General features: G+C 42.6%; 1 protein-coding gene across 9 annotated transcripts in view; it reads right to left on the minus strand.

The window, feature by feature from the left end:
• The window catches only part of ANKRD44 (ankyrin repeat domain 44), a 288,800-nt gene that overhangs the window by 117,507 nt on the left and 151,384 nt on the right, over nt 1-19,909 (minus strand). For all 9 annotated transcript variants that reach the window (XM_053918901.2, XM_053918899.2, XM_045198483.3 and 6 more), the window contains exons 4-6: nt 12,179-12,249; nt 2,127-2,327; nt 1,677-1,764 (exon numbers count right to left, since the gene is read on the minus strand). In XM_053918901.2, the coding sequence (XP_053774876.1) occupies nt 1,677-1,764; nt 2,127-2,327; nt 12,179-12,249 (360 nt within the window). The remainder of the gene's footprint in view (nt 1-1,676; nt 1,765-2,126; nt 2,328-12,178; nt 12,250-19,909) is intronic.

The following is a 19,909-nucleotide window of genomic DNA, read 5'->3' on the forward strand; positions in this document are numbered from 1 at the left end:
CTAAAATGTGTGTGTGTGTGTGTGTGAGAGAGAGAGAGAGAGACAGAGAGAAAGACTGTGGTCCTGGCTTGTTTTATTAAAATTTGACATTCTTTCTCGAAGACCTGTATATAGAAAAAATTACTTTCAGCTACTAGTGCTGAATCTTAAGCATAAGTGGTGGTACCTTGTGTCCGGGTATTGTCCTTTATTTCCTAAAGATAGTTAACTATGTTTTTTTTCCTATTTGAATCCTGATGACACACCAAATGATGACTTGACTTCTTTAAAGCAATTCCACACAAATGTTGAACTACTTGCCAGCAAAGAGCAAACTGGAAACCCCAGCTTTCCCAAGCTCCATCTAACACGAGCTTAATTTGTGCTCTGCCTACACATGGACCTGGCAGACGCTCCCTGGCTCCAGTCCTACAAGTACCGTGCAGGCATTTAGTCAACTCATAACTCCGCATCACCTTAAAAAATGATAATGCCTACAAAATCTCAAGATTCTGGTTTTTTAAGCCCAAAGATTCATTCAGACCCATCTATAGCACAAAATTTATTTCATCCCTGCTCCAACTCACTCTGTTTTTCTCCCCACAACTAATGTTACTTTAATGAGATAAAAGGCCTGTATGTTTGTTTAAAAGGATTCAGAAAAAGCCAAAAGGTATTAAAAGGAAACCAAAATCATCCACAATCACCAATCCCTGGAGATAATCAATTAACATTTCAGTGTATAATATAGCCTAGGTTGTTTTCATTGCATAGAGTTTTTAAAATGGGGATCATATTATTCATACTGTTATAACCTGCTTCTACTTGACATATCACAGAATCTTCCTATGTTAATAAGTACTAATGACATCATCAGTGTAGTTACTGACAGTGCTGTGCAGTATAGATCTTATAGATCTCCCATAATTCACCACCACAGTCTCCTGTGGATGGGCATTTAAGTTGTTCATAATTTCGTGCTGAGAGAATCCCGTCTGCTTTTCTAATTGCAAGATGTTTTCCAATTAGAACACAAAGGAAGGATCTTCATTTCCCCCAGGACTACACTGAGAACAAACTCTGTAAGGTCTATAATTTAGCAGTGGCATTTGCACCAAAAAAAGTGAAGAGGAAAAACATAGAAATGCAATGTCTTCAGCTCCCCTAGCTGAGCCGGCAGAAGCAAGGGCTGCAGGCCTCAGCGTTGCTGGAAGTGGAGCAGCAGGCAAGTCCACCTGGTCACATCCGCTACCCAGCAGCAAGGGGGCTGTCCATCCTTCCTCCCTTTCTGTTTCTTTCAAAAGTGTATATAAATAAATAAAAACAAGTGGAGTTTATGTCCTTGCTTTACTGGCAAGTCCTCTTTCTTTTTAAACACCTTAGCTTGCTTCCATAACAAAGTAAAGTAAGCACAATTTGTGCAGCTTTGCAATCCAGATTGTAAGGTCTTCAGTAAAGTCCAGGCCATGATTCAACCCTCCTGCTTGCAGGAGAAATAAATCTCTGGCAGAGCAACTGCTCAAGTAGAGTGTTCAAGGCATGCTGGTAAAACTCTAAGTAAATCTTAATTCAATTAAATCCCAAGCTTGAAAAGAAGTCCAACTTGCCCAAGAAAAAACCTGTATGGTCAATGAGAGACCCATGGCTTCTTTAATTGAGGTTATATGCACTTTGCTTCCCGTGCATGGAATCCTTACCCATATACGCTGCCCAGTGCAGAGCACGCCGGTCCTTCTTGTCAAATGCATTGATGTTTGCCCCTTTGGCCAAGAGTAAATTGACCATCTGAAAGATAACCGATGATGAAGTCAAGTGAACACTGTGTAATGGTGAGGGCCCCTCACCAGCTACAGGTGATCTGAGCCAAGTGAATGTCAAGGCTGGTCAGAGACCTGGAGTTCAAATGCAGTAGGAAGATGCCGTCACAGCCAACCCTGTGGCATGTGTATCAGGAGAAAAAGACTGAGGTGACGGCTACTTTTTCAACTCACCGTGGCTCAAAATTTAAGCATAGATATAACTGCCTACAGTTTCCTGTACAAATATTATCATCACATCTGTAAAGTCTCAGCAGCAATATTAGGTTGCGCTGGGGGCTAAGAAAATCTGGAGGGAGGATTCTCATTCCCAGTGACGAAGACACCTACCTCCACATGGCCATTCAGCGCAGCGTGGTGCAAGGCTGTGCGGCCCCCTCGGTCGGAGACGTTGACGCTGCTCAGCAGGGGAATGATCACTTCGGCACACTTGACAGCCTTATTGGCTGCTGCCACGTGGAGGGGGGTCTGCCAGTTCTTGTCCCTCGCATTGACATCAGCCGAGTGCTTAATCAATACCTGCACTGCTTCCTATAGCAAAAGCAGAGTTCACATGGGTCACTGACACATGCTCAATCAATACTTATCATTGCAAGATGTTTCTCACCAGACCCTGGAACTACGGAGAGGGAAGGCTCCCTGCCATTACAGGCTGTCTGAGATGGGGAGTCCTCAGAGACAGGCAGAGTCGCACGTGGTAAAGATCAAGAGTGGCGGGTTGAAACAGATTCACCGCAATTTCTTTGTTAGGCCAAGAGCCCTGGCACATCTCCAAAGCCAAATAACCATCTTAGTACAGGTGTCCTTAGAAGGTAGCGGGTATTTTGGCCAAATGAGAGCACACGTGTGCACATCAGGTCACCAAAAGGCCCCCACAGAGCATCTGAGGTTAGAAGTGTTTGTCAATAAGTCTTGTTCTTCCAGGGCCACAGGCCTCAAAGCCCTTCAGACATTCTTGGGTCAATTTATAACTTTTTAGTTCCCTCAACCAACATCTTAACCCTCACTCTGCGATCACCAAGCAGTTAAGCAAAGAGGATGTCTGTTACTACCTCAACTTGCAGCTACAAAACTGTTGTTTTTCCAGCCTGTTCTATGTTATGGTGCGTCATTTCTTCTCTACTATTGAGTTCCTTCACCTTTACTGAGCCTCCCACTTTTCATTTTCCTGCCATTGACCTAATCAGCTTGTTAGCGTCTTGAACTATACCTCTGCCTCGGTTGTGCAAAGAAATCACCTGGGGAGCCCTTACAAATACGGATGCCAAGTCCCAGCCCGGACACTCTAACTGGCCTCAGAATGTCTGCAAAGCTCCCTGGGGACTTGGTTACGCAGCCAGGATTGAAGACACTCTTCTGTTCAATCAAGTGAATAACATAGCTTCTCTAGAAAAGGGAATGGCTGTTAGTTGTTTCTCTTTACATCCAGGGACGTCCTTGGGAGCAGGCCATAGCGCTCCTTTGTGGACATCTTATCAACGAGTCTTCAGGGAAAGGCATCAGTACCATACCCCTGAACCCTTCGTGGACCAATGCCCACCTGTGTCCAGCCTAATCCCCACAGGCCTGGACTGTCCAATCTACTTCGTCATGCAAGTATACAAAAGTGACCCCCGGGAATGGATAATTCAAACTCTCAAAATTAATACTTTTATCGGGGACGTAAATGATGAACTAAAAAGAATGTTCCATGAAACAGCAGTAGTAACATGTTGAGAGCAGTGACTAACTTAGACAGTAGATTGACAGCAAAAAGAAATTAACTTTGCAAATTAAAGAATATAGTTTAAATAGTGTGGCTCCATTTAGATGCTGTAAATAAAGGGTGATAAGCTGATAAGACCCAAGCAAATAATTTGTTAAGATTATCAAAAAGGGAGGGAAAGAAAATTACCACCCATCCTTACTAAGATATACAATAAAGTAATGATTACTAAATGTTCCGTGAGCCTATCTCAGAGCAAAATGTGTTCGGCTCACCTACGCAGTGATTCACACAGCTAGAGCTATGGAGGGCTGAAGAAACATTTCCCAGGCTCTATCCTAAAAACTAGCTGGGCGAAAAAAAATAAACAAGAGAAAAGTTAAATCACAAATAAAGCATTCAAATTTCAATTAAAAAATAATATTTCTATCAACTTTGGTCTCATCAATATGGGGGTTTATGTAGATGTACAGACAATCCCTTGTGATGCGGGAAAATGTTGGAACCTTCCTTTATATTTCTTTTCTTTAAAAAGGAGAGCGTTTTAGCTGGCATTTAACTTCTGGGCTGGCACTGTGCCCTCAGTCAGCTCCACAGAGGATCTTGCCTCACAGCAATGGAGATACCCTCAGGGAGGAGAGGGGCTTCCACTGTGCAGAGCGGGCGGGCTCACCCTGGCTCCACACATCCGCCCTGGAGTGTGGGCACGCCAAGTCGATTTACATACTATAAAGTGTACCCTTAAACTAAAAGCATTCTAAAATAAGCAAGATTTATGCAAGGAACCAAATAAATAATGGGGAAGGCACAGAGCTGACACTTCTATGCCTAGCAAAAGCTTTGTATCACCTACACTACAAGGTAAAAGTAACAACAAATTTAATCAGATCTGACAAGAGCTTGGCCAAAACAGAGGAAAATCATCAGAAGTCTATTATCCACCTTGGTTATGTAAGACTAAGATAAATGAAAAGCCTCACCCTTAGTACATTGTGCCTTGAAATATTAGCTCATGATAGAAGTTCTAGTATATAATTTATAAATAAATGAGATGCACATTTTGAAATGCATGCTGAAGAAGTTTTGCAGATAGAAGGCCAAAAAGATTGAAGATAATCATCTCAAAGCAATACTGAAAAAAATGGGACAGTACCCTTTTTACACATTCACAGCAAAATAACATTACCTACTGTCACTTTAACACCTTTGCTTCGTGCATTATTTTATTGCACTTGTACAGATTCTTGCTTTGCATTAAATATTATGTAAATTCAGGATAGACTAACAGAACAAAATATAAAAGATCGTTTCACAAATTTATACTTTTTGGAGATAAGAGCAATGAAATCATTAGAAATTTGTTCTTTAAAAGTAACAAAATGTAATTTCTTTTGGAGTAACTCAGACTAGGTGATATATTACCTTCAAGAGGTACTACTTTTACCATATGATCTCACCTTTAACTGGAACATAATCAACAAAAGAAAAAAGCAAACAAAATATAACCAAGAGGTACTACTTTTAAATGAATATTTAGAAATGATTTGCATTTCACACAAAGCAATAGGTTAAGCAAACAAACAAAACAAAAACCTGTCTGGTGTGGCTCAGTCTTCAGTGGTTGGAGTGCCAGCCTGTGAACCAAAAGGTCACTGGTTCAATTCCCAATCAGGACACATGCCTGGGTTTTGGCCCAGTTGGGGGCCTGCAGAGAGGCAACTGATGGATGTTTCTCTCACACATTGATGTTTCTCTTTCTCCCTCCCTTCCCCTCTCTCTACAAATAAATAAATAAAATCTTTAAAAATTATTTTTAAAAAACTATATTTACATGCCAATTATAGCTGATATATAAACAAGCACTTTCTGAGTTTGGCAGGTGTGGGGGTTGGGGGAACCCATATTCCTTTTATATACATATATTTTTTTAAAGATTTTATTTATTTATTTTTAGAGAGAGGGGAAGGGAGGGAGAAAGAGAGGAAGACAAACATCGATGTGAGGGAGAAACATTGATTGGCTGCCTCTTGTACACATCCCAGCTGGTTGAACCTGCAACCCAGGCATGTGCCCTGACCAGGAATTGGACCGGCGACCTTTCACTTTGCGGGATGGTGCCCAACCAACTGAGCCACACTGAGTGCAGGACCTGAATTCTTAAATAGGCAATACTTCAAAAAATATTTTAATCATGGATAATTTTGGTTTTTGTAAATAAAGTTTTATTGAAACACAGCACCATTCATTTACATATTATCTATGGCTGGTTTTGAATGATAACAGCAGAGTTGAATATTTGTGACAAAGACCATATATAGCCATTGATGCTTAAAATATTTATTATCTGGCCCTTTATGAAAAAAGTTTGCAGGTGCCTGGTCTAGCTCCTTGTTTAAATTACTACAAACTGCAAATTATCAAACCTAATTAATTCTGTGATTTACCAGCAGGAAAAAATACTCTTTTAGGCCCTGGCTGGTGTGGCTCAGTGGTTGAGTCCTGGCCTGCAAACCAAAAGGTTGTGGGTTCGATTCCTAGTCTAGGGCACATGCCTGGGTTGGGGGCCAGATCTCCAGTAGGGGGTGCACGAGAGGCAACCATACATTGCTGTTTCTCTTTCTCTCTTCCTACCCCTCCCTAAAAAATAAAATAAATGAAATCTTTTTTTAAAAAAAGGAAAAAATACTGTTTTAGGCTCAACTAGTCATTTAAGGAGGGTAGGTCCCATTAAAAGACTCAGAAGCCTCTGCATTTAGCCGTTGCTAGGCAGTGGCCAGTCTTTAGTGAATTTGGGATGGGTGGAGCTGCCCTGCTCTGCAGAACAGAGTGAGAAACACTTGGAGCCCAGAAGGAAGGGTGAGGATGAAGAGAGTGGAGAGAGGACATGGGCCCCACACTCCAGAGCCAAGCTGTACACATGGATGGGAACAGAGTCAGCAGGCCAAGGGGGGAGAGGGGGAGGCACACACATAAACCAAATAAATGTAGAGGGAACAGGGTTTTGGAGCCAGGCAATCAAAATCTTAAGTCCCTGCTTCTTTTGAATTGCTGGGCAACTATTAGACTTTGCACAAGATGTGGCGTATAGTTTCCAGCCAGTCGTATCTGTTTAGAAAGCAAGGTGCCCCTGTCCAACACCTGGGTTACACCTACAAATTAGAAAGGGAATGGTTCAGGTTCATTGATCAGATGGGAGGGAAAAAATGGGTGGGGTCTCAATAAATCCCTTTTCATGTGAACTCCCGGCAGTTCCCATGTGAGCGCCAATGGCACATCTGTCTTTCACACTAATGCCTACTTTTACAGTTCAAGGACCTCCAGAATAACCATCACTTTTGCTTCTCTATTTTTAACAAATGTTTTAACTTGGCCATTCTTCTTTTAAATTTCTATACCTTCTTATGAAATGAACTGCCTAGTTTTCATCTTACTTGACAAGAAAGGATTCTACCCAGAAATACTTAGTATACAAAGGAGGAGTTCTTAATTTCCAAAAATTAACTTTTTAAAAATGAAACTACAAGTACTCTAAAATGACTACAGAATGAATTCACAGACCTATAGGGCATTATAAGGGGTCTGACTCCTTCATGCGGCAGACAGCTGCATTTTAGAGGCCGACGACTGAAGTCCAGCGCGGCGGTCTGTGAACCTGGCAGACTTAAGGACTCATGCAGTTTTCTGCTGGGCCAGAGCTGACTCAGAGGTAGTACCAGCAAGTACCCTGACATGAATAATTTTAAGTGTTAATTCTTCTTAGTTATTTACATTTTTAAGCTCAGAAGTTTTAGCCTGCCGAACTGGCTTAATACACTAAATAGAAATTTAATATAACATTTTGGCTAAAACACAGCTTTGACTTAAAAAGACAACAAGTTCCTTTTTTAAAACCACTTCTCTTTCAAAAATTTTAATCTTGGAAGCACTTGAACTTTGTTTTCAAAGTGCACAATTTTAGGGCTATTTAGGGAATTAATGATTTCTGTAATAAAAAAAAGTACCTGTTTTCAACATTGTATCACACATTAGCTAAAAAAAATTAATATCCAGGCGTTTGATCTTACAGAAATTTTCAAGGTAAAACAGAAACTAATGTGGAGGGAGGAATGCTGAACACTTTCTGAATCAAGAAAAGTTGCTTCCGTGATACTTCTCCAACTATCTGGGGTAAAAGGACCAGTTTTTTAAAAAACTGTATCATTTCAAATCCATCATGAGCCAATACTTTTGTAAAATACAATAAAAAGTAAGAAAATAAAAGGAAAAGAGATAAAGAAACTAATTATAAACGCAATGATTTATTATTAAATTTAGGAGGCATGAAATTTCTCTACCAAATTGCTCTAAAAGGTTCGGGATGCTCACTCGTATCACGGCAAACGAGACACAAGCTGCTGGGCCGGCACTCAGGCCACACTGCGAGTCGTGCTTCTGCAGAGCCCGATTTCCTTTTATGAGCCCACGTGTGGGAAGATTCTGGCATTTCTCCTGAACGGAGGCTTCAGCCAGCCAGCCCTCGGTGTGAGGACTGCAGGCCTCGCCGAGGTCCGCTCCATAGCAGGCTGTCCCACAGAAGACACAGAGAGAATGGACAGAGGGAAGAACTGCCATGGATGGGGTGTCACACAGGAAGCAACTGGAGATGGCATTTGCGGTCCCTTTTTTTCTACCTTTTATGACTTTCTCTTTTTAACAAAAGGCCACTCCAACCCTGTCATAAAAAGTAGAAACACACACTGTGGCATGCGGAAAAGATGAGAAGAAATAGGAAGCATGTGTCCTAAAACCTGTCGCCCCCAATATTGGGTTTTTTATTCTCAAAGGTGCATTGCATTGAAGCGGTCATAAACTACTCATGGAAAAGTCATTGTTTATGACTCGGGTCCTTGCAGGCATAAGCAATGTCAAGTTTTATAAACTGCAGGTTGCTTTAGACCAGGGTCTGAGCCATATACAATTCTCTGTGCTCTTTACAAAGCCTGGCCGATGCCTTGCGCTCAGTGTATATTCAATAAATCTGGGTAGAATAAATATATTAGCATAATCATTAGCAAACTCTCTAAGTTATAACATGCAAGTATTAACACGGCATTTACCGTGGGCTGCCGTCCCTGAGTCTGCACTCAGGTCCTGTAGGCATTTGCTCTATCACTGAAATCATCGGGACTCCAACCCCTACTACTTGCAGCAATCTCGTATTCTGTAAGAATTCTATAGAGTGGCACCCAACTAATTTGTTCAATTAGTCGGATGATTCCTCTAAAAGTACCCATTATTAAACTAAACTCACCCTTCATTATTATAGTTAATATAAAAGGGGTTCACTGGAGACTTCGGGATATGAAAGAATCCAGAGGCAACTATTCAAGAAGTGCCAGCTTCAAACATTGGGAAGGCCAGATACTAAAGTGGTCCCGTCTTCAATCTCAGGTCTCGGAGTGCGGTATGCAGACCACGCATCAGAACTTCTTTTCAAAAGGCAGATTTCTGGGCCCAACCACAGGCTTCATTGCTGGGGTGAGATGCCAGGACAGGGACTCTTAACAGGCACCCAGGTGACTTGAATGTACCCTATATCTGAGTACGACTCACCTACATTCTAACTAACAGCTTAAAACCGCTTACATACTTGCTTCCCATTCAAGGTATGATCTATGTTCTCCGTGTCATTATCTTTCATAATCATAAAGGGAATTTAAGAAAAGCAACGATATTCTAGTCTCCCACATAATTTTCTCAATTCTCCTCTCTACTAGCATGTAGGCCACAATAATGACAATTTTTTAGAGGGAAGGAGAAAACATGAGCTTTTATTAGTTGAACTATAAAATAAAATGCTGCCCTGGCTGGTGTGGCTCTGTCAGTTGGAGCTTCATCCTGTAGACCGAGGGTTCGCAGGTTCGATTCCTGTGCTCCCCTCTTCCACAGGCAGCTTTTCTTGCTGGCCTGCAGTGACTTCAGGACCACACAGACACCGAGGTGACAGCCTGACGTGCCCTGCAGCAGCTCGCACGACGGTGTGTAGCCTAATTCCTACCGTCAGTATCACAGCCTGCATCTTCCACGGTGGCTCTGCATTTTTGACTGAATAATGAACCCGGAAATCCATTACCTACATGTTAGAAGCAAAGGGGCTTTGAGGACAGTATAGAGTTTAGAAGCCTTTTAGAGAAGAAATGATTGTTAATACATAGTTGGGAAAGTAATAGCATCGTTTGCCAATCTAAGCAATAGATGTACGAGCTCTCATGCCTCACACATATCCCCTTCGGCAAGTGCTAACAGCCAAAGTACCAGTCCAAATCTTCTCTGTTCTTTCCCCCTAAGGCCTGCTTCCCTTTCCCCAGCTATGATTTAGGGGAGTCATGGAGTAATGGCAATATGATGGAATTCAAAAAAGGAAAACCAGAATTTCTTAAATGTGGACTTCCTAAATTCAGAATGATGTGCTTTGAAATTAAGAGGCCCACAGTCAGTTCCAACACTGGTTACAGACACTCCAGTTTTCATGAGAAACTTTTCAAGTTGCTGTGACAGATATTAATATGAAGACATCTTCTTTCGCAAGCTTATAGATGACCCTGATTATTTTACAACTCAGAATCTATTTGCATTTTAATTTCTTCCTGGCAAGAGGCACCTGCAAGGGATTTTTCCCCCCAGAAAACTTGCAGAGGGAGCTGGTTCCTTAGAGAAGCAGCAAATGCCCTTCTCCGATATAAAGGTTGATCCATCATTGGGTTGACTGACTTCGAACAGACCAAAGATATGTAAAAAAGGTAAGGTGATGGTTGATGGAAATGGATGTTTTGTGGATGGAAGCCTTTGCAGGTAGTTGAGCTAAAAAAGATGGCGATCACACGGTACTGAAATACTCTGCTTTTGTGTCTTTCTGTCCCACCAGACTACATGCTTCCTAAGCACACGGGCCATGTGTCTTATCTTGCATCAGAGCTCCATCAGCAGCACAGTGCCTGGCATACAGGAAGTGATTAGTAAATGTTTTCCTGGACCAAAAAGAACTGGTTCTTGTTAAAAGAGGAAACAAACCCATATCTTTCAAAAGATACTTATTTTTTATTTTTATTTTTAAATTACCAAAGATCAAATGGTTTTAAAAGACCAAGAAAAACTCCTCTGTGAAGGAGCTGGTCTCATGAAGCTGGCTTACGAACTCAAGCAGCCCGCTGCACCTGCTTTCCTGGGTGAAACAGAAAGGAATTGTGGGACCATAAGAAGTTTCTGAATTCCCAGGGTCCAAGCTGGGTGCTTCAGGATCATGCGCCTCCCTCATTCCATGTGGGCTATTTAAAAAGAGAATACAACCAACCTCTTATAAAAACTACCCAAATCACACAGCACAGCACGGAAGATTGTGAGCACTAAGCTCCCGTTTACCGAGGATATTGTTCTGTTTCCAGACAGTTGCCAACTGTTAGCCATCGACACCTGCAACATCGGTGTGTGCGTTCTCAGCCACACCTCCAGCTAGCTCCCAGGTGTACCTGGACAGCATCACCTTCTGCAGCGGCAGAGGAGAAGCTTCATTTGCTAAAACCAGCTACAAAGACTAGTCATTCAATGCCAAGTACCTCCAAGGTTAGAGCCTCCTGTATCCATGGATGGTGGGCTTCCCCTCTGACCAGCTTCAGGCCTCACATTCACCAGGGTTCCCTGCCACCCCTCCCCGACACTGGTCTTTTCTTCTCAACACTTATACTTTCCCTGCGCCAGCTTACCAATTTACCATGGTTCCAATGATCACCCTCTCTGTTCCTAAGCTTTAGACCTGTATAAATAATGGTAATCGATTAGCCATCTTTGCTTGAATTTCCAGCATTCAAATAAACTCCCTCTCAAGCAGCTACAATGTACCAGGCTTGGGACATATCAGGGAACATAACGCAGATCTCTGCCATCATGGGCTTACATGCCAGTGATGTGTTAGCCAAATTCGGCATGTTCAAACAGAACTGATCAGCTTCCCAATCCCTGTTCTGCCTCTGCCTTCTCAGTTAACGGCATCACCATGCATTCACTGGCTTCTTTTCCAACTCATCCCCAAGGTTCCCAAATCTGTCACATTTGCACTTATCTCTGCTGTGACCACTCACTCCCACTGCTCAGAGGGCAGCCCTTTGCCATGTAACCCAGCCTCCCCTGGCAGACTTATCTCCTCCTACTGCCCAGGCTCCTGCTACATCCACCTGAAGCTGCCACGCATTCTCTTCTGTGCCTCTCGTCCGCTAGCATTTTATCCTCCTGCTCAGCCCTCCCTCCTTCTCCTGGCCTGCTAAGTCCCTATTCATCCTCTAAGGACCGGCTCAACTGGCACCTCTTCTTGGAAGACTTCCTCTATTCAAGCAGTTATTTGCTCCCTCCTCTGACTCAGTTCTGACATTGTATTGATCTGCTTTCCTGTTTGTTTCCCCCTCCAGACTGAGAACTCACTGGAGTCAGGGACCATGCCACCCATCGTAGGCTACCGCAGCCATCCCCCCAGCGCCATGCCTGGCACACAGGAAGGACTCAAACAGATATTTGTTCCATGGTGGTAACCTTCTTGCATTAGAAGTAAAAGCCATTTTTGCTCACCAGTGAGAATCCCTAATTCAACAGAAAGAATTGTTCTCTTTCTGGGGACTGAAGGACTAGATGAAATACGATAATCACTCACTTCACTTCTGGAGGCAACAGCCCGGTGCAGTGGGGTCAGCCACATGTTGTCCTTGGCATTCACACGAGCTCCTAGAAGCAAACAGCACAGACAGGTTAGAGGCGTAACGCAGGCAGGGACGTTCTGCTGATGGTACGTCAAATGCTCTATCTTGCACTCTCATTTGCCTGGCACAATCGCCAGGTTTCATTTGTTTTTTCTTAGTACCGGTGACGTGCTTTCTAGCAACTAGACAGAAGGAGACTCCTGGTACAGTGGAAGGAGAGAGATCAGGCACTGAGAATGTCACGGAACTGGGTAAAGACTGGATGAGAAATACAGCGTCTCGTTGGGCAGGAGACACAGCGGTGAGAAGACAGATTCTCCGGGACTGTGGAAATGTATGTTCTGAAGAATAAAGAACTTCTCAAGTGTGTGTGCGTGTGTTCCTGAATACAATGTATATTCCTGAATATAAGGTATATAATCAGATATATTATTTTATTTTTAGTCGTTAAGTATATTTACCCCACAGGGCACACAATACCCTTGTTGGCAAACTGCCAACGATGACAGCCTTCCAGTGAATGTACTGATGAGATTTCATCTGGGCTGAGAGGATTCGCCGAAATCTGCTTTATCCAGGAGCCCCAATTCTTTCTTTGGGACTAGCCAGAGATGCTGGTAGGAATAAGCCAGCTTCCAGGGAGCTTTCAGACTGGCACAGCATACAGCCTGTGTGGGCTGCTTGTGGCCCCCTCACACTCTGGACAGACAGACGCACACGGGAGCCAGAACCAGCTCACACTCACCGACGTGCCTAACGTTCATCTCTCTGGAGCCCCCTCACCACTGCGGAGCAGAAGCTCCATATGAACGGAGTCAAGGCAAGTAGAATATGCCGTCCCCCCACGACACCCTCACCAGGCTCCGTGAGTGCAAGTCTTCCCAGTCTGCCAGTGAGTCAATAAAACACGCAATCTGAGCTGCCTTTTTCAGGCGGGTTCAGGGGCTGATCAGGGATGGAAAGTTTTATGAAAGGGCGACCAAAGAGGAAGAGGAGGAAAAAACATAGATCTCTTTGTCATGGCGGTAAGATGAGACTATTTGAGCCTTAGGACAGCAAGGAAGGAAGCTTATGAGGAAGAAGAGTAGAGGGATGAATCGAAGAAACTAGAAAGTAAGACAAAGGAGGGGAAGTGTGGAGTGGGTGCCCCTGGACAAGGGCTGTGAAGGGAGTCCAGTGGGAGCAGGGCTGACTAACCTCTGTGAGGCCAAGGCCAGCTGACAGCTTGAAAAATAGGAACCTTGTTTTCACTATTTTTTAAAGACAGGAGGAAACTTTCATGGGGAAAAGTGAGCTAGAAATGCAGCTGAAGACACCAGCTAAAAGGAAATAACAGATCATGGCGCTTACACGATTTTTCACTTTAACTGAGAAACAAATAACACCAATAATATAAATTATAGAAAACAAGAATATGATAATCCCTAAAACAAAGAGATAGAATGCCTCTTCTTTCCCCTATTCTGATTTCATTGGTTTGATATGGGGCCAGGCACCAAGCTCTCCAGGACCCAAGGTCATTATAATATGCTCTCAAGGTTGAGAGATACTAACACATTGTTGCTTAGTTTATTAAACTTAACATTATTTAAACCTAGTTCTACTAACTCCATCCAGGCAGCTTACCTACAACAGTTCAAGCCCCTCACATCAATAAGGACTAAATAAAACCCACCTGAGCATGCTAACAATCACAGGCAGCAGACATCTCCCTCCCCAGCAGCAGGAAGTCCTGGGCTAAATCCCCTGCAGAGAAATGAATGAGGTCTTGGAAGGACAGTGGGATTCGTGGGCGGAAGACCCAGGTTTGAGTTCTACTTTCAGTGTTTACTGGCCCAGTGACCAAGAGCCACTCATCTGTAAAATGAGCAAGCAAGAACACAATAATAATAGTCCTCTACCCACTTCACTGGGTGGCTGGGAGAAATCAAGTGAATTTGAAGGTGCTGTGTAAACTGCAGACCAGTAGAAAAACATCAGCGGTTCTTATTTCCAGATCCCGTCCAATGTCTCATTCACCTCAAATCTACGACACAAGGAAGTGAGAGGCATAGTCTATCATACCTTTCTCCCCCTAGTTTTAAATGCAGGTTAAAATAATATAAAACAGAAATACATATTTTATTATTCACAGTCTTTGACAGAGTAAATTTTGTGTCATATATATATGTATATAAACCTAATGCCAGAGGAACCCAAATGGCAGGACACATATGAAAACATACTCTCAAAATTCATTAGGGAGGGACTGCATGAAAAAGGTGAAGGGATGGAGAAGTACAGATTGGTAGTCACAGAACAGTCACAGGGATGTAAAGCACAGCACAGGGAACAGAGTCAACAATACTGTAACAACTATGTATGATGCCAGGGGGGTACTTGAAATATCAGGGGACCAGCTTGTAAAGGACATGATTGTCTAACCACAATGCTGTACACCTGAAGCTAATACAAAATAATGTTCAATGTAAACTGTAATTGAAAAAAAATTGACTGTTTTGAATGATAAAATTCACTAGCTGCAAAATAAAATAATTAAAGAAGTTAAAAAATTCCTTAGGGAGAGGCAAATGAAAGCAACATTAACACAGAATTTCACACCCATCAAATTGGCGAAAATCACAAAGTGTGACAATGGCAAGAGTTAGGAAGAGTGTGGAGCAATGGGAAGACTTCAACAGGGAGGGCGGGAGTATGGATAGATCTAAGCCCCTTCGGGAAACAATCTGGTTCTACCTAATGAAGTTCACAATGCACATGCCCTACCACCCAGCAATCCACCCCAGCCATGTACCCCAGAGAAACCTTGCACATGTACAAGAATGTTTCCTGCAGCATTTTGTGACAGCAAAAAATTGGAATCCTAAATGCTGATCAAGAGGAAAATGACAGAGACACTGAGGCACAGCTGTACAATGCAATGCTACACTGTTGCGGGTGCTGTACACTGTCACAGCTGTACAATGCAATGCTACACTGTTGTGGATGCTGTACACTGTCACAGCTGTACAATGCAATGCTACACTGTTGCGGGTGCTGTACACTGTCACAGCTGTACAATGCAATGCTACACTGTTGTGGATGCTGTACACTGTCACAGCTGTACAATGCAATGCTACACTGTTGCAGATGCTGTACACTGCCACAGCTGTACAATGGAATGCTACACTGTTGCGGATGCTGTACACTGTCACAGCTATACAATGGAATGCTACACTGCCACGGACATGAACAGGTTTAATGTCTATACATGAACAGATACACTTCAAAACATAATATCAAATGAAGAAATGAAGTTGTACAATAAAACCCATGGCATGATACCAGTTACACAAAGTTTTCTATATTTACAAAAACAATTCTATATGCTGTTGATAGATGCATAGGCATGAAATAAAAGTGAGAAATACAGCCAAAGAAAACAGATTCCAATTCTGGAGAATGGCCTCTAGGGAGGGAGGGTTGGGAAAGGGTGAATAAGTACAACCAATGGGCTGCCACTGTGTCTTCAATATTCTATTTCTTTTAAAAAAAGATACAATGCAAATATGGAAATTTTGATTTCATAAAGCTTGGTATACATGGGTATTAATTATACTATTTTCCACAATTTTCTGTATATTTGAAATATTTACTTATACAATATTGCTAAGAGTTAACACATTTGAAGTTTTTATTTCTTAATAAATATGGGTGCATTAAGTTGCCCTTTTTTACACTATTTTTTTCTTGGTTAGTGGCCCTTGACGTCAAAATGATAATTCCACATTTTCCATAAGGAGTGGTCCGGCCACACAGTATCTTCCATGATGTTCCAGGGCTCACTCCAGGGGAGTAAGAGAGTAATAGCAAGATGCTGTTGGTTGCACAGTCCAGTTTGAAAAGGAATTTCCCAGTCAAGGATGTGTTAATGCTGGGGCCTTAACTTTTTTCTCAAGCTCTCCTCTCCCCACAACCACTGCAGCTGACCCCAAAGATGGGCTCCCAGCTGCAGAGCAGCGGCAAGGCGAGCTCCCCCAGGAGAGGCAGACGGAGGAAGCCCGTGCCTGCCCACAAACGGCAGAGCTCTGGGGTCTGACAGGATCTTTTGTTGACTCTCCAAATGCCATTTCGTTATCTCCGCTTTTTGAATCTAAGCATCTCATCCCAGGAGCTCCCTCACCAGCCAGCCTACCAGGGTACTGACGAGGGCAGGTGCACGTGTGTAGTTAGTACCTGCCCAGACCTGGGTCTGCCTGCTTTTGTCACTGCATGTCCGAATTTTACCTTCAGTCTCCCTCTTTCTTCTCCCTCCCCCTTACTCCTCTTTCCCTTTCCCTCCCTCCCACCCCACCCCATTACATACAACCTATTTCTTCCTTTGTGTGTGTGCATCAGAACGCTCTGTAGTGTGTTTCTAAAGGAAATAGCTACAACTGAATAGTAAGACTAATCTTCAAAGATGTTTTATGAAAGGTTGTCAGGAAACAACTTCAGTGTTAGATGAAGAAGAGCATAGCTGCGATGTTTTATAAGAATGCTTAATAATGTGAAGAGCCCTGTGGCTCAGTTGGTTGGAGCATCATCCCATACATCAAAAGGTTGTGGGTTTGATTCCCAGTCAGGGCACATAGCTAGATTGTGGGTTAGATCCCGATGGGGACATGTACGAGAAGCAACTGGTAAATGTTTCTCTCTCACATAGATGTTTCTGTCTCTCTCTCTCTCTCTCTCTCTCTCTCTCTCTCTCTCTTTCTCCTCCTCCTCCTCCTCCTTCCTCTCTCTCTAAAATCAATAAAACATATCCTTGGGTGAGGATTAAAAATAGTAACAGCGATGATGATAATGATGATGTGGAGAGACACATATGTTTGTTATGTGAAAAAAAACAAGTAATAAAACATTACATATGGAATAAGCCCATTTCTGTAAAAACTACTGAACAGTCTAGAAGGTTGTGCCATAAAAGCCCTGAGATCACTTCCAGACACATGGTAAGCACTGCGTAATTGCTTGCTAACTATTATCAGAGCAGAGTCAGGAACTAAGGGACAGAGACTGGGGCGTCTGCCATCGGCACAGCCCTAAGCCCAGGCCAGACCTAAATTAACAGCTGCCTTTTGCAGGGTGATTTCTGGTTAAAAGAGGGATTCAGCATTATCTCCACAACTGAGCTGGCTTGACCGGGAGCTTTGGAAATTTGCCTGGCATAACAAACAGCAACAGACCTAGTCTACTTCATGCTTTCATCATATGCGTAATGCATGAATGAATTCTTTAAAGACATGGATCAGCACAGATTTAGGTAAAGTCTGCTTGAGTATTGTCCCCAGTGCTTTACTCCTCCCACGCCCTGAAGAAAACTCTGCTCTGAGATTGGTACGCAAGCTCCAGTTTCTTTTATGCCTTTATATGCAAATGTGTGCACCCACAGAAAATGGAGAAAATTAAGCTGAGTGGTCAGTACGATATTCTTTTTATATATTTAAAATATTACACAACAGTTTTTTAAACCTATAGTATTGTTTTGTATGTATGCCTTTAAAAACATTGTATCATAGTAACACTCTGAATCTCCTTGTTTCACTCAAAAATATATTTTTCATATCTATGTTGATGCTTAGAGAATGAATCCATTCTTTTTTTTAAAAGATTTTATTTATTTAATTTTAGAGAGAAGGGAAGGGAGGCAGAAGCAGAGGGAGAGAAACATCAATATGTGGTTGTCTCTCAGGTGGCCCCCACTGGGGATCTAGCCCACAACCCAGGCATGTGCCCTGACTGGGAATCGAACCGGCAACCCTTTAGTTTGCAGCCCATGCTCAATCCACTGAGCTACACCAGCCAGGGCTGAATCCATTCTTTTTCATTGCCACGTGTATTCCAACATTTTTAACATGTTCTATTATTGGGTAGTTCAGTTGTTTCCAGTATTTCACTTGCTCAAACAATGCTGCTACAAACATCCATAAAGTGACTTCACATAAGAAGTCACTTTATGAAAGCATTGGTCTAGGATAGATCATTACAAATGGACTTCCTGTGTCATAGGTCATGCACACTTCTGGCTATAATAGATAGTCTCAGCCCTCCAGGGTGTGCCAATTTACTCACACACGTGGAGTATAAGATTGCTTAGTGTCCCCAATCCTCATCAACACTTGAGAGTACCAGTCATTTAAAATACTGCAAATCTGTTGAGAAGAAAATCGTATCTCATTTTTGTGCTTTTCTGTTTAATACCGAGGTTGGATGTCTTCTAATTTGTTTGTTTCCTGGCCATTTACGATTCATTTTCTGAGAACTCCTTGTTCAGATTCTTTGCTTATTTCCCTAGTTTTGTATTATTGCTTTTCCTTAGAATTTATAGTTATAATGTTTATTGTATTGTTTTAGTATTATTATTTACACATTCTGAAAACTTTCAGTCTTATGTAGATCGAAATGTGGCTTTTCTATGAAAATTCTTTCAGGGAGAAAAATGACCTTGAGCTTGCTGAGCATTATAAAGCCCCACACTGCAACGCCAGCCCTGTCCTGTGCAGCCTGGGGTGTTGAAAGAGAATTAGAAACTAGGAAGTGGCTTCTCTCAGGTCCCTATTTAAGGCCACCAGCCCTGCACTCATCCTCCTTCAGAACACTGAACAGGCAGCTGCCAGGAAACCTCCTCTTCCCGAACAGAATTATTATGACAAAAGCAGAGTTATCTGAACGGGGACCAAGCCGTATTTCATCAGTGCTATCCCCTGCCACGGGCTTCCTCATCTGCTTCCCCCAAACACAGTCTTGTTTACATGTCAGAGGGAGACGTCGGATGGCTCTGGCTCAGAGTTGCATATTTATAACCGATTTTTCTAAAGGAAGCCTCACGTTATTTACCTGCGGGCAGGCACCATTGTGCGCTGAAGGACAGAGCCTGCATGTCTGATGATTTAAAGGCAAATGCTTTCTACCCAAGGACGGTTTAAAGCCTGGGTCTTTGTTTCTGAAGAATCATCTGAAGAAGCAGAAACAAAGACCCCACGAAAAGTTGTCAGGCACAAACCCCGATTACAAGCTAAGTGTGCTTTTTATCTCGCCCCTGTTACCACTTGGTTTTAGTTTTCACGGAGGTCAGGAGGAACGGGGACCCTAAGCCCATTCCAGAGGCCATTTTTTTTTTTGTTCTCTTAGCCCTGTTGTCTAGGAAAAAGTAGAACAAAGACAAAATGTAAATTAAGTAACTGAAAAATCTTATAGGTCAAAGAGAATAACTGATTCCTAAGGCTGATTTATCCAAAGTTTGGCTTTTAATTAGAAATAAATATAAACAAAAGGCCATATGAAATATGATTATAACATAATGACATCAGATTGCTATTGTTTTTTTTTTTAATAAACAGACTAAATCTTATCCCAGCCCAGGAGCAGTGTCCTTTAAAGCAATGACCTTGGAAGTATGTGTGATAATTCCATGTGTGTGGCAATTACTCACAACATTTTAGAACTCCACTTAGACTGGCCTTTGGAGCCAGTTTATTTTTTTTAAGATTTTACTTATTTTTATAGAGAGCAGAAGGGAGGGAAACACCAATCGCATGCCCCTAACCGAGGACCTGGCCTGCAACCCAGCCATGTGTCCTGACTGGGAACCGAACCAGTGACCTTTGGGTCTACAGACAAGCACTCAATCCACTGAGCCATGCCAGCCAGGGCTGGAGCCAGTT

This window comes from Desmodus rotundus, chromosome 2 (genome assembly GCF_022682495.2).
Source record: "Desmodus rotundus isolate HL8 chromosome 2, HLdesRot8A.1, whole genome shotgun sequence".
Taxonomy (NCBI): Eukaryota; Metazoa; Chordata; class Mammalia; order Chiroptera; family Phyllostomidae; genus Desmodus; species Desmodus rotundus.